Source organism: Sesamum indicum, linkage group LG10, assembly GCF_026168435.1.
Source record: "Sesamum indicum cultivar Baizhima isolate 11 linkage group LG10, ASM2616843v1, whole genome shotgun sequence".
Classification (NCBI taxonomy): domain Eukaryota; kingdom Viridiplantae; phylum Streptophyta; class Magnoliopsida; order Lamiales; family Pedaliaceae; genus Sesamum; species Sesamum indicum.
In genome coordinates this window covers 15,520,544-15,534,523 of record NC_142666.1, presented here as the reverse complement: position 1 = coordinate 15,534,523, position 13,980 = coordinate 15,520,544, and the positions used below count along the sequence as shown (strand labels likewise).

Genomic DNA, 13,980 nt, shown 5'->3' with positions numbered 1-13,980 from the left:
CAAGACTTTGTAGTCCTCCCCTTAAAACGATGTGAAAAGAATCTTTATGTTATGACACCTTTAAAGTGGTTGCTCTTCTTATAGCTACGAATATTATAAACGTGCACTTAGGAACTTTCCGACTGCTTTTCTTTTATGAAACTGACGTGAAAATGCCAACAATCACCCACGACCCATCTGTAATTCACTCCCCTTGTCTCCATCTATAAATACTGCAGCATAATTAGCTTGGAGCATCAATCGATTAAGCTAACAGACAAGAAGAGAGGGTGCAAGAATGGGGGGGTTTTGGGACAACTTTAGCACCCTACTGCTGATAACGACGACTTGGCAAAGGATTATGCCCGAGGAGCTCTGGTACCACATCAACAGGTTTCTTCAAAAACTTGTGAATGCAATCAACCCCTACATCGAGATCACGTTCCACGAGTTCCCTCCGGACAGTCATATGCGAAGCGATGCCTATGGTGCCATCGAAATCTATCTTGGAGCCAATCTTTCTCAAAAGGCCGAGCGCCTCAACGCGAATACGGCCGACGGGAGCCGTTCAGTGGCCTTGAGCATAGACGACTACGAAGAAATAACCGATGTTTACAATGGCGTAAAGGTTTGGTGGACGAGAAGCAAGAGCTTCCCAAGATCAAATGTGATCAGTTTCTATGGCCGTGACGAGGAGAGGAGGTCTTATGTTCTGACATTTCGTAGGCGCCACCGTGATATTGTCGTCGGGTCCTATTTGAGCCATGTTTTAAGCGAGGGGAAGGCCATTGCAAAGCGCAATAGGCGTCAGAGGCTTTACACAAACGTAAGTGGGGACAATGGCTGGGGAGATGATGAAAAGATGATGTGGAGGCACGTCGCGTTCGACCACCCTGCCACATTCGACACTTTAGCCATGGATCCTGAGAAGAAGAAGGATATTATGGATGATTTAATTGCATTTACAAAGGGTAAAGAGTACTACAGGCAGATTGGCAAAGCTTGGAAACGTGGTTATTTGCTGTATGGTCCCCCAGGGACTGGCAAATCAACCATGATTGCTGCCATGGCTAATTTTCTCCACTACGACGTCTATGATCTTGAGCTGACTGCAGTTAAAGATAACACTGAGTTGCGGAAGCTAATGATTGAGATTTCCAAAAGGTATTAGACCTATATGTTTATACCATTTTCTATATAAAATAATAGGAACTAAACTTAGAAATAGGTTAAAAAATCATACTTATTATTGTTGCTGATGGTATTGATCCGATTGTGTTGATCGTTGATCTATTTTCTTGGACAGGGCCATTGTAGTGATAGAGGACATCGATTGTTCACTCGACATCACTGGGAAAAGACGGGCAAATACTACCGACAAAAAAGACAACGATGAGAAAGATGTGAAGGACGTTATCGCTAACACGGCTACAGACAATGAGCGTGGTAATGATGAAGAGAGCAAGATCACTCTATCTGGGCTTTTGAATTTCATCGACGGGCTGTGGTCAGCCAGCGGTGGGGAGAGAATCATCGTGTTTACGACCAATTACGTTGAAAGACTCGACCCTGCCCTCATTAGGAGAGGGCGTATGGACAAGCACATAGAGATGTCTTACTGCTGCTTTGAGGCCTTCAAAGTGCTTGCCAAGAACTATCTCAAACTCGACTCCCACGAAAAATTTGAAAATATCAAGAACTTGTTGAAGGAAATCGACATAAGTCCAGCAGATGTTGCAGAGAATTTGATGCCAAAGTCTCCAGAAATGAGTTCTGAGGAGTGTTTGGGGAACTTGATCACAGCACTCCACCAGGCAAAGGAAGAAGCAGCAGTAAGCAGAAAAGCAAAGAAAATAGACGCAGAAACACAAGATAAAGAAAGTGAAGTGAAACAACAAAGTGGGACAACATCTAAAGAGGAGGTTAACGTGGGTTTTCGGAAAATGATGATCAGAATCTTAGCTGAAAAATATAATTGTTTTCGCTAATAGATAGCATCTACCTTTTATTATGATTAGAGAGTTAGCTTACTTTTCTACGTTAATAAGATTGTTTTCTGATATTTACTATTGTATCAAAACAATGAATTTCTGTTGACACTTGTAATTAAGGCTTAAATATATTTTTAAACCTATAAGTTCTATATTTTGATACTTTTATTCTATACTTTTTGACGATTGTAAAATATTTTTATAACTTTTTGATATTTCGTAATTTTAGTCCTTTCGGTACCAAAATTTATAAAAGTCGTCGAAATAAATTAAAAAAATATATACAAAAAGAAGGCACCATTAACAATTAAAGTGATCTAATGTTGCGTGTGGTCTAATCTCTTAACATCTAACGTTTGTTAAATTTGGACTTCTATGTGACATGTGGACGTCTGACGCCTAATAGTTCATAGTATATTATAAACGGGGAAAATGCATCTTGTCCCCCTATGTTATACGAAAATCAATTTATTTTCTTGTGTTTTTAAAAAAGAAGTAAAATATTTCATTCATGCGAGAGGTACAACACACGCGTCCTATGTGCGATTTTGGTTAAATTTTACCTATAAAATGGAATTTATACTCCTAAATTTAAATTGTTTGATTTTCTTTTTTATATATATTGTCGGTGGAGATTTAATAAAGAAACCAATATCTTAGGGTTTTTTTTTTTATTTAGATATGGCGGTTCATATTTATCCACAAAATTAATAGCTTGTATCTATTTGAATTAAATTGATAGTTCAAATTTATATTATAAACATAAGTTATAAATTATATATATACATATATATATACACAATATATACACATAATATAAATTAAGAATACAAAAATAATTATTTACAAAAAATAAAGTATAAATTATAAATTATACATACATACACATATATATAATATTTACATATAGTATTAATAAGAAAGCATACAAAAAATTAGAAAAAGAGCAGAGGAGCGGTCGGCTCACTGGCATTGAGGAACGGGCGACAGGGACAGGTAGCTGACGGGGAAGGAAGGCACAATTGTTGGGGAGAGGGGGGAGGGGCGAAGAAAAAGAAAAAGGGAGAGGTCTACGTGTAATTACAATAAATTTGAGAGAAAAGAAGTGTAATTATCCATAATTAAAACGCACCTAGGCGTTAGGGTACTAGGGAAAGCGGCAGACTCCCGGAGTGGGCGAGGGAGTTGTTCAATTAGTATTTAGTTTAAAATTATAGACAAAATAAAATAATAACAATCTATTCTATATTGTTGTATTATTTTTCACCCTTATCATCAGTTTCGTATTTCTAAAAATTATCTTCATCCTCGTCATTAGGTCCGGATATTCAGACTCTGTATTGCATTGTCAAAAAGAGATCGACAAAAAGTAACAGACCATTTGAACCATACAGGTTGGATTTAGATTTGATTATCTATACTCACTTCAAGCATATATAGATATTACTTCCTCGAGCTAATATACAACATTAAGCCAATGAAATTCATCAACTATTCTTCGAGCCTTCGTCTTGCAAATATCCATAAAATCAAATTTTGCATTAAAATAATTACTAGTGCTCTCGCTTTTTTTCTCCAATAACCAAAAGCATCCTCAATAAGAAACGAAAAGTAGATTCATACCAACTACTCTTTTGTTTATATGTATCAAAGGATGAGAACGCACGCTTTGAAATTAATTATAGAAATTAATGTGAAAGATACTTTTTCTTTTTCATTTAAATTTTTTTATAATTGTTTTGGGTGTTTGAGTGAGCTTATAAATTGTTTTAAATATTTTATAAGATGTTTACTATAAAATAATTATAAGCTTTTTAAGAAAAATGAATTTTATAAAATCTTAACGAATTTCTTCAAATTAATTAAATTTAAAAATTTATGAATACTAACATCTTATCAACTCTACAGTCTTATTTCATCCAAATACTTCATAAGTTCATTTTTAAAATATCACAGCTTAAGTCATACGCCAAAGATTGATATGAACTAATATATATCTAGCTTAAAATTTTTATTTTCTAATTATTTTTTTTAATTTTTTATTATAAAAAGAATTCATGCCCCCATCCAAAAGAATTATCCACTAAACCCTACTTCCTTCTAATTAACACCACATGTGTATCCCCTGGGAGGGAAATATTTCATGTCCCACGGGTTAGTTTCTTTGCATTTTGGTTTTATTATTTTTTAACTCAAACACGTTGTATGTATTTCATAATTTTAAAATTTGTAATTTAATTCCAAAATTAAATTCGTTAAATTTTAATAGTTGACCATCTAAATTAAAGAAGAGACTGCACATGCCATAAACAAAAAGGAACATGGATTACCAAAATTGATTTAGTGAATGTTTCAATGGACTAAATTGAAATTATCTCATGTTAGTAATAACAATTCTACTAGCTATGTTGTGTAAACGGTCAACTAACGGAGATGACTGAATTTATTTATTTTAAGAAACTTTGAGGGATCAAAATTGATGAGGTTGAAATATGGGGTGCCGAGATCGATCTCACGACTAAGTTGAGGGACCAAAATTGGAATAATGTTATAAATATGCATTTAGGATTTTGCTAACTGAGTTGCTTTTGTTAGTGAGGATATGCATTTGTCTATTTATGGTTTTCTGCAAATAATCTATGCATACGAAGGTGAAACTAAAAAGAAACCCACATTTCAGACTAGAAAAGTGGGTGATATTTCCCTCCTTCAAGCCTCATATACGTGTCACGTGAGGCTTTTTCATTAAATTTGACCAACAGATGATAAAAATGATAAAAATCGAGGAATTTGTATTTTTCTTTCTGTATTTTAGGGTTAGTAGACTTTTCATCCCATATGTTATAGGATTTCCATTAATGGTCTTATATAAAAATTACAAAATTCTCACTTTTAGTCATTTCATAATACTTTGTTAGTATTTTGATGAAAAAGGTACATACAGCATGTGGTGTTAACTCCTCGGTATTCTAGATAATGGTCACATGCTTAACGAGTTCTCTCTATTTGAGAGTTACGTTATCTTTGTCTAAGAGTCCCATGCATGTCTGCTTCTTGTCTACGGATCCGACATTCCTAGCCTTTTCTGGTGTGATTTGTGTTGCTCCTTCCCAGAGATTTCGGCGTCACTGAAGTCTATCGTGAGGACGTGCAAGGTTGTTTCCTTGGTGCTCAAGCGTCAGGAGGATTGTCTTTGTTTCTTCTTGGTTGGTTGCATATTTCTTCTGTTTTTCTTCTCTTTTACCCCCATTGTGTTGTGTTTTTTAATTCATTTTTCTGTTGTGAATTCCTCTCTATCATATTTTCCTTGCTTCTCTTGGGTGTCTATGATTTGAGGTTGTTTTCTACTAAGGTTTTGGCTTGTTCCTGCTCTTTAGGGTTGGTTTTGGTTGGCTTGTTTTCCTTAGCCACGATAACTTCCCCCTTGCGGCTGCTTGTTTGTTCTCTTGCTTCACGGAAGCTTTATGTCAAAGGTTGGGCCGGAAGCTAGTGCTGTTTGAGAGGGAGAGTCGGGGGTTACGGTTCTCGATGGACTTTGGTCGACTGATTTTGAGATGCATTTGTTGTTCCTAGTTGGGAGGTTGTTATCATCTAAATAGCCCAGGTTTGAATCCCTCGTCTCATCGGTTCATAGTAAGCTAAATCTGGTGATGGGGTTGGAGATGCGAAACCCCGATGGTGGGCGCTTCCTGATTCGTTTTAACCATATTATTGATCGTAATAGGGCGCTTGAGGGGTGCTCGTGGAGCTTCAAGAAAAACACCTTGTTTCTTAGTGGGGTGGCCGCAAATGAGAATCCGATGCACGTGGATCTTAATTAGTACATTTTTTTTGTGCATGTACATGACTTTCTTTTTAGTAAGATGAACTTTGATATCACGTCACTGATTGGGAATAAAATAGGACGATTTTGTGACATGGAGGTGGCGGATTCTAATCATGTTTGGGGTATCTCTATGCGGATTAGGGTGGCTCTCGATATTACGCTTCCGTTGTTAGCCGTGAGCATATGCACTGTTATGAGTGAGATACTCATGGTCTCTTTCTCATATGAGAGACTCCAGAACTTTTGTTACCTGTGCGGGAAGTTAGGCCATATCTCGAAGTATTGTGAAGATTGTTTCGTGGAGGGGTTTGTTGACCCGGGGGAGGATACACCTATAGGCCGTGGAAGCGTGTTTCTTCATATGATTGGGGTTTGAATAGGCCTAAGATCTATGAGGGGTATCCAACCCGCGCACATGTCGTAGTCTAGAGCCAATTCGAAACCAAGATCGTTTGAGCTCGTTCGAAGGATCCTTGAATGCTAAGCGCGGTAAGGGGGTCTTGAACAAGGAAGGAGGTATGGATCAGAGGAATGATGAGGACCAAGATGCTGAAGAGGCCCAATCTATGAGTTGTATTCCCATTCAAAATCATAGGGATTCCTTCTACCGTTCACGGGTCCTTACCCCGAAAACCAATGTGGAGACACAAGTCCCAAAGAAATGGGGAATGGTTTTTGCTGAATAGGGGCAGGATATATTGTTTTCCCAAGGCTTCAAGATGAGGCACTAATTCTCGCTCAAACTAAGACTTGTAGGTCTACTTTCTGGCGAATGAGGGATTGCAGCGGTTGAAGAGGAATTGGTTCCTGTTCCAATTTGATTTTCAGCATCAGTAGCTAGGGGTGTCGCCTTACAGCACTATCGCTTTCAGCGTAGGGCGATACTTCGAGGGAGGATTCGCGAAAACGTGGCTGAACGATTTCTCTGATTGCTTTGGGTGGGAATCTATTAGGAAGCTATGCGTCATCGCTTGACGAAGAATTTTATGTGATATCGGCGGAGGTTGTTGCACAGCCCCGTTGGGCATTATGAATCTGCTACTGTGGAATTGTCAGGGGTTGGACTCCCTTTGGATAGTTCGGGTACTTGGCAAGTTCATCCGGCTCCAAAACCCCGTCTTAGTCTTCCTCTCCGAGACTAAGCGTAACAGACGTAAGTGTGAAAATTTTAAGGAGAAATTTAATCTATTTGGATTAATGTTGATTCTTGTGGCAGGGCAAGGGGTTTGATGCTTCTCTATCGAAAGGATGTTAACTTGGTCATGCGCTCTTATTCAAATTTGCATATTGATGTTGTGGTTTCAAATGGGATGGAAAGGTAGCGCTTCACAGGAGTGTATGAACATCCCAAAGATGTAAGGAGGAAGGAGACTTGGCAATTGTTGCGATCTTTGCACCAGTATTCACCACGCCCTTAGTTGTGTTGGGGATTTGAACGAAATCTTGTCCCAATATAAGAAAAATGGGGGGCCCAAGACCACACAAGTAGATTGAAAAATTTTGGACTGCCTTATTGACAGCCAATTATTAGATATGGGATTTCGTGGGAATAAGTTCACTTGGAGCAACCACCATGAAGAGGTGGACATTATCTGCGTTCGATTGGACCGTCTTCATGCCTCTTTGGCGTGGTGATTTTTGTTCCCTTTTGCATTTGTGCAAACAAAGCGAGATCGTGGTTCCGATCATATGCCACTTGTTATCATACTCGTTGGTCAGCCTTTTTGGTTGAGAATAGGAGAAAGAGGTTTTTTCAATTTGAAGCCATGTGGACTCATGAAGCAGGATGTGAAGATACCATTCTTCGAGCATGGGTCTCCTATAAGCCACTTTCATCCTATAAATCTGTGCAATATAATGTATAAGATTGCTTCCAAGATGATAGGCAAATAGGTTGAAACCTCTCCTCCCCTCTATTATCTCTTAAACTCAATCAGCCTTCTTGCCCTGCAATCTCATCATTGATAATGTCGTAATTACTTGCAAGTTCAGTCACTATGTAGTGCATAAGCATTGGGGTTCAACAAGTCACGCAGCCCTTAAGCTAGACCTTAGTAAAGCCTATGATAGCTTGGAATAGATTTTCCTTGAGAGAGTTCTTGCTACACTAGGTTTCCATCCGTCTTTTATTGTATTTCCCTTCTTCTTGCTTGTGTTTCTACAATTTTTTACTCGATTATGCACTCTAGACAAAAATTTGGCTATTTTCGTCCCCAGAGGGGTCTCCATCAAGGGGATCTCCTATCCCCGTATCTTTTCTTGTTTTTTGCACAAGTACTTAACAGTTTCATCAATTCGGCAGAAACGGCGGGCGAGCTTCAGGGAGTGATTATTAGTCGTGGTGGACATCAGGTTTCTCACCTTCTATTTGACCGATGATACACTTATCTTCTATTAGACTACGTCTGAGGCCATGTAGTGTATCCAATAGATCCTAGGGACGTTGGAGGTGGCTTTTGGTCTCAAGGTCAATCTCAAGAATCCTCTATCATTTACTGTAAGAATTCTCCTATCAATGGACGAGGAGGACCTTGAGGGGCTCCTTAGGGTTTAAGCGAAGGCAAAGCATGACAAGTATTTGGGTATGTAAGCCGTTGTTGGTCGATCTAAGTGGGAGGTTCTTCTGCATTTTAAAGATGGAGTATAGGCAAGGCTTCAGAGTTAGGAAGTGCAAGAACCCATCACAAGCCGGGAAGGCAGTTTTGCTCAAACCGATTACTCAGACGATGCCGACTTTTGGATGAGCTACTTTCTTGTCACTAGCTCTTTTTATCAAGAGATTGAGGGGTTGATGGCCAACTTTTTTGGGCACTACAAGGGTGTTCGGAAGATTCATTAGATTGCACGGACAAGTTGTGTGTTCGTAAGGAGAAGGGTGGTCTTAGCTTTTGGAGATTGGGGCTTTTAATCTCGTGATGCTGGGTAAGCAACTCTATGGGATTACTTCAAACCCGGACAGCCTATTCGGTTGCTTACTCAAGTACAAATATTTCCCCACTTCAAATATTCTCACTGTCCCACTTAATCAAGGATGCTCCTTTACATGGAGGAGTATGTTGCCTAGTGATTATTTTAGGTTCCCATTGGCAGATTGGTGATGGTAAAAAAGCCGGCATTTAGCTAGATCAGTGGGTTCCCAGACCTATTTCTTTTCAAGTTATCACCAAACCCAACAGGCTGCCTCTTGACACAACAGTGGATGCATTGATGGAGGGGGAGGTGAAGGCTGGAATGAGGACCTCGTTCGTACTGTCTTATGGTGTGAAGACACAGAGCCGATTTTGAACATTTCACTAGATATAGAGCGTCGTAATGTTCTTCGTTGGAATTACGAGAGACATGGGCGATACGCAGTTCGTAGTGCTTAGTTTTTAGTGGCTCAAGAAGGTTGTGCACGGCCTGCTCCTCGTTCTACCCAGTCGGATTAGTGTTCGTGGAGATTCGTTTGGAATGCAGCAGTTCTGCAGAAGGTCAAGTTGTTTATTTGGAAGGTATGTTGTGACGCTTTGCACACCCTTTCTCGCTTGACGCAGCACGGAGTTGTACCGACAAGAGCTGCCTTAGGTGCGGGGATTCGGACGAAGACCTGCTGCACGTTCTCTTACGGTGCCATTTCTCCCGCCTGGTTTCGGTGCTTTCGAGTCTCCCTTGCCATTCTCTATTTTGGGAACACAGCTATCCAGAATCCTGGATTATGGGGCTATATAGGACCTTTGATAAAGAGGGGTTTCGTCGTGCTCTTCTTGTTTGTTGGTTCCTATGGTGGGCTCGAAACAATCTGCTCTTTGAGAATATTCATCTTCTAGCTCATGACATTGTGGAACGTGTCTTGGGTTATGAGGCGGCTTGCTCGAGCGACATTTGGTGGCAGAGGGACTTAAAACTACGAGACAAGCACTCCATAAGATTCTTGGGTCTGGTTCTGTTGGCTAGTTGTTTTCTTGTGAACCTTTTTGCTTTCTTTTGTCTAGTTTTGGGCTGTTATCAACACTATTTTTCTTGCTGCACTTCAGCTATAATATCATCATTTTTGCTAAAAAAAAAGTCACGTGCTTAACATGTGCCTTTTCGATCAAAATATTTATAGAATCTAATGAAAGACTAAAAGTGATATTATTTTATAACTTATGAGATCAATAATGAGAATCACTAAGCTAATAGGACTAAATATGCACTAACCTAAAATATAGGACGAGTAATTCCCCTGAGTCAAAACCATCAAAAAACCGCCAGTTACAAAGCAAAATTTGTAACTCATTATTGATTAGAGACAAAAAATAAATAAATAAATAAGTGATAAAATTTAAGAATCAAAAGTACAAAATGTGATCAGTTTAACCACCAAACTAGCCAGTGGATAACGTTTTACAATAAAAGTACCCTTGTATTCTTAAATAAAATAGAATGTCACCAAAATTATGGTCCTCAGTTGTCCATATGCTTAGATGTTGATATTATAATAAATTATATGTAATTATGAACTATTTTTACGTTTATTATAAAATACAGCAATTTATTCTCCATATTTTTTAAAGTTAAGCATTTTATCTCCCTAAATAGGGGGTAAAATGCTTCATTTTAAAAAATATAAGGGGATAAATTACTATTTTTTCATAGGGAAAGTAATTTGTTTATTTGCAATATTACAGGAGGGGGTAAAATGTATTAAACCCTTTTATTGATTGAAGGGCATTTTTTACTTCAAAAAAAATAAGTGCAATAATGTTAATTAACCGTCATTTATGAGTATGGAAAGATTTTTCTTTTTATATAGTATAGATATAAGTATCATTATAATAGTTTTGTGTCTCTTATTCATGTCAAATTCAAGTCCCAAGTAACTTAATTATATTGTTCATTATACAAATATACATGCACTTATTTATCTTAATTTGGGGTGCAACTTTAAAAATATTTTTGTATTATCTAACATACATAAAATTAGAATAAAGTAACTATAAAACTTAGCTTATGACTAGAAAATCTTATGTTAAGCAACAAAGTAGCACATGATAATATTTGGGTCAAAAAAACAACTTTTTCAATCAAAATAAAGATTTAATGATGAAATTCTAAGATTCTAAATTCTAATAACTGCATATATTTTCTAAATTTACAGACAACAAATTGCAATAAGCTAAACTATTTTACAATTTCCAACCAAATAATATTCCAACTGAGATGAAATCAGCAGGTCTGAAATCAAGAATTTATTTCCCTGTCCGTCAGACGGAGTTTTCAACTCCTCGTGACGTCGTCCCAAATTCGTTCCAATATTTAGTAGGAAAAAATACAAACAATTCTTTTGTGATATTGTAAGTGAATAATCTCTCTGTATTTTCTAAATTAAAATAATTTACTTCCTATGTTTTTAAAATAAAGAAATTTACCTCTTTAGATAGGGAGGTGAATTGCTTCATTTTAAAAAACATAAGGGGATAAATTGCTATTTTATTTTCATAGGCGGAGTAATTTACTTATTTGCAAGATCACAGAAGGGTAAATTACTGTTCACCCATATCCAGTCAGATGTCATCCTCGGTTTTAATTCGATTTGAATTTTTTTTTTCAACTTGCCTTTTTGAGGCGCAAGTTTTTCCGTCCCAAAAGCAGTTCCACCCGAAATTTAAAAGGGACGACTTCCCGTCTGAATTTCATCGCAAAAACGGTCACTGATAGGCCCCTTTTTTGGTAGTCAGGAGGGTTTGGAAAATGAGGAAATAACAATTTCGTCCCATATCTTTGGGGCAATTTACTTTTCGTCCCACTAATTATTAAATTCTCATTAATTAATGATCTAATAAATTATAAAAAATTCTCACTTTTAATCCTTTTATTAAACTTTGTTAGTATTTTAACAGAAAAGATCATATTATCATTCTAATGAAATAAAAAATATACTTAGAACCTAACCCTGGTGATGAAAAATGTAATTTCTCTTCTGGTAAACATAAATTTGACAATGTTAGGATGTTATTAGCTCACATTGGGAGCTTGTGGATAAAGTGCAGAACCCTCTTTATAAAGCAGAAAGAAATATGGATAAAATGAAAGGTATAGTTACATCCTCTTATAAAGTTTGACGGGATTACACGTAAATTTTGTATAGTTTGAAAAATTATATTCAACATTCCTAAGGTTTTTTTTCGTCTAACAAATAAGTCTCCATTAGTTACAACTCACTGAATTTGTTGATATTAAGAAAAAAAATCCGATAAAAATCTATATTTATTCCAAATTGACTTATAATCACTAATTTATTGCAAGTCAAATATATCTCCTTATGACGAAATTATCCTCATACATATTCACATCTTAATGCACATGAAGAGGTATATCTTCACCGTTATTATAAGAATAGTTTAGTTGGGAAAATTTATTTGACTCGCAATAAGTCAATTGAGGGTAAATATCAATTTTTTTTCAATAATATCAGCAAATTAAGTGCATTTTCACTAACAGGTGGATCTATTTGTTAGACGGAAACAAACTTCATAGATAATAGATATAATTTTTCAAACTGCAGAAAATTTATAGTATAAATTTATACTAAACCTCAAGAAAGGGGAATATAATTATCCCTGGAATGAAATATGTTTTGGACACTCAGGCTACAAAAAGCCAAAATTTAACTGTCAAGTTCAATTTAAATCAAGACAAGAAAATCCCCAAAAAATAATGAAAAATAGAAAATAGGACAAAATCAGGAATTAATGACGTACAGAAAGAAAGTATTGGCAAAAATTATAAAACCAGGACTAGAAAAATAAAACGACGTCCAATTCAATCAGACGTAGTTTAGTTGCTTATTTTCTAGCCAAATTCATATCACCAACCAGCCCTCAAGAAATTCAAATGATCTTCATATTTACTTGAGTTAGAAAAATGCAATTTTAGTTCCATACGAATCGATTTTCATAATTCAATTCTATAATTTTAATTATGAATTTTTTTCAATTTTAAATTATTTTCTAGCCAATTCGATTGAAAATTACGTGTAGCACGCTTGCACATAGCCTAGTTAATTTATCATTTTAGTCTTATAAATTAATTCGTGCAGGATTAAAAATGTTACACCTTTTAAGTTACTGAACCAAAAATTACAATTTGATCGGATTATGTGCAGGTTACGTACTATTTTCCAGCCAAATTGACCGAAAAAACTGTAATTACTAAAATTTTAAAGTTATAGGACTAAATTGTAAAAATCAATTCATATAGGATATAAAATATTATCCCTGAATTACAGAATTAAAATTATGTATGTATATTCTTTTTGTTTGCTATATGGATATATCATAGAGTCCATGAAAATTGAAACAGACCCTACTACCGGCGCGGTCCTTGTGATATGAAAAATGTGCAAAATCCTCTCGTTACAAAATATTTATATAAAAAAATCTCCTTATCTATACTAATATAAAAAGAAAAGGGGCTCCATACTCGCAAATGATGGTTAACAACACCACCGCACCAATTTTTTGTAAAGTCAAAAATATCCTTCAACTAATAGGATAATTATCGTATTCAATTTTTCAAATTATATTTAACTAATAAATGATTTTTTTTTAAATGTAATGTACTGATTTGTATATTTTTTTATTTATAATATATTTTAAAACGTGAAAAATTAATTATTATATGCATGCAGAAATGACATGCCATGACGGCTAATGTTTTATAAAATAAAGCAACAAAAAAACTGAAGCATATGCTGACTTGCATACGCTGTTAACACAATTGTGTTTGTATTTTTCGTTTGTAAATCAACCGTCGAATCCATTAATATAAATGAATGGTTCAGATTTGAGACTCTTATATATTATTATTATTTCATGTATATGAATATTAAATATAAAGATAAATATTAGAAAATAGATAAAAATTTATTCAAAATTATAGATATATATATACACTATAGATATACAGAGAGAGGCCACTGGGGTCATGGCTGTTGGGAAGAGGACGATTGGGTGACACAGTATTAATTTTTTATAAATTTTTTATTAACTTTTATATGAATTTAAATCAATATATTATTTTAATTATATAAAAAAAACTATATATGAAATTAAATTTGGAGAATCAATTCTACAGATGAAAATTTGGATAATACATTTTAAATGATCAATTATGAACTATCAATTATATTAATCAAAATCTAACGATTTTTAGTGAGAGCAT

The 13,980-nt window shown here is 35.7% G+C and overlaps 1 protein-coding gene across 1 annotated transcript; it reads left to right on the top strand.

Moving 5' to 3' along the window:
- The first annotated feature begins 219 nt into the window (after window positions 1-219).
- Window positions 220-2,124, top strand: LOC105171995 (AAA-ATPase At3g28580). Its single transcript, XM_011093300.3, has 2 exons — window positions 220-1,143; window positions 1,286-2,124. Exons 1-2 carry the CDS (start codon window positions 278-280, stop codon window positions 1,965-1,967), a joined length of 1,548 nt encoding a protein of 515 aa, XP_011091602.1. The 5' UTR covers window positions 220-277; the 3' UTR covers window positions 1,968-2,124.
- The last annotated feature ends 11,856 nt before the right edge of the window (window positions 2,125-13,980 follow it).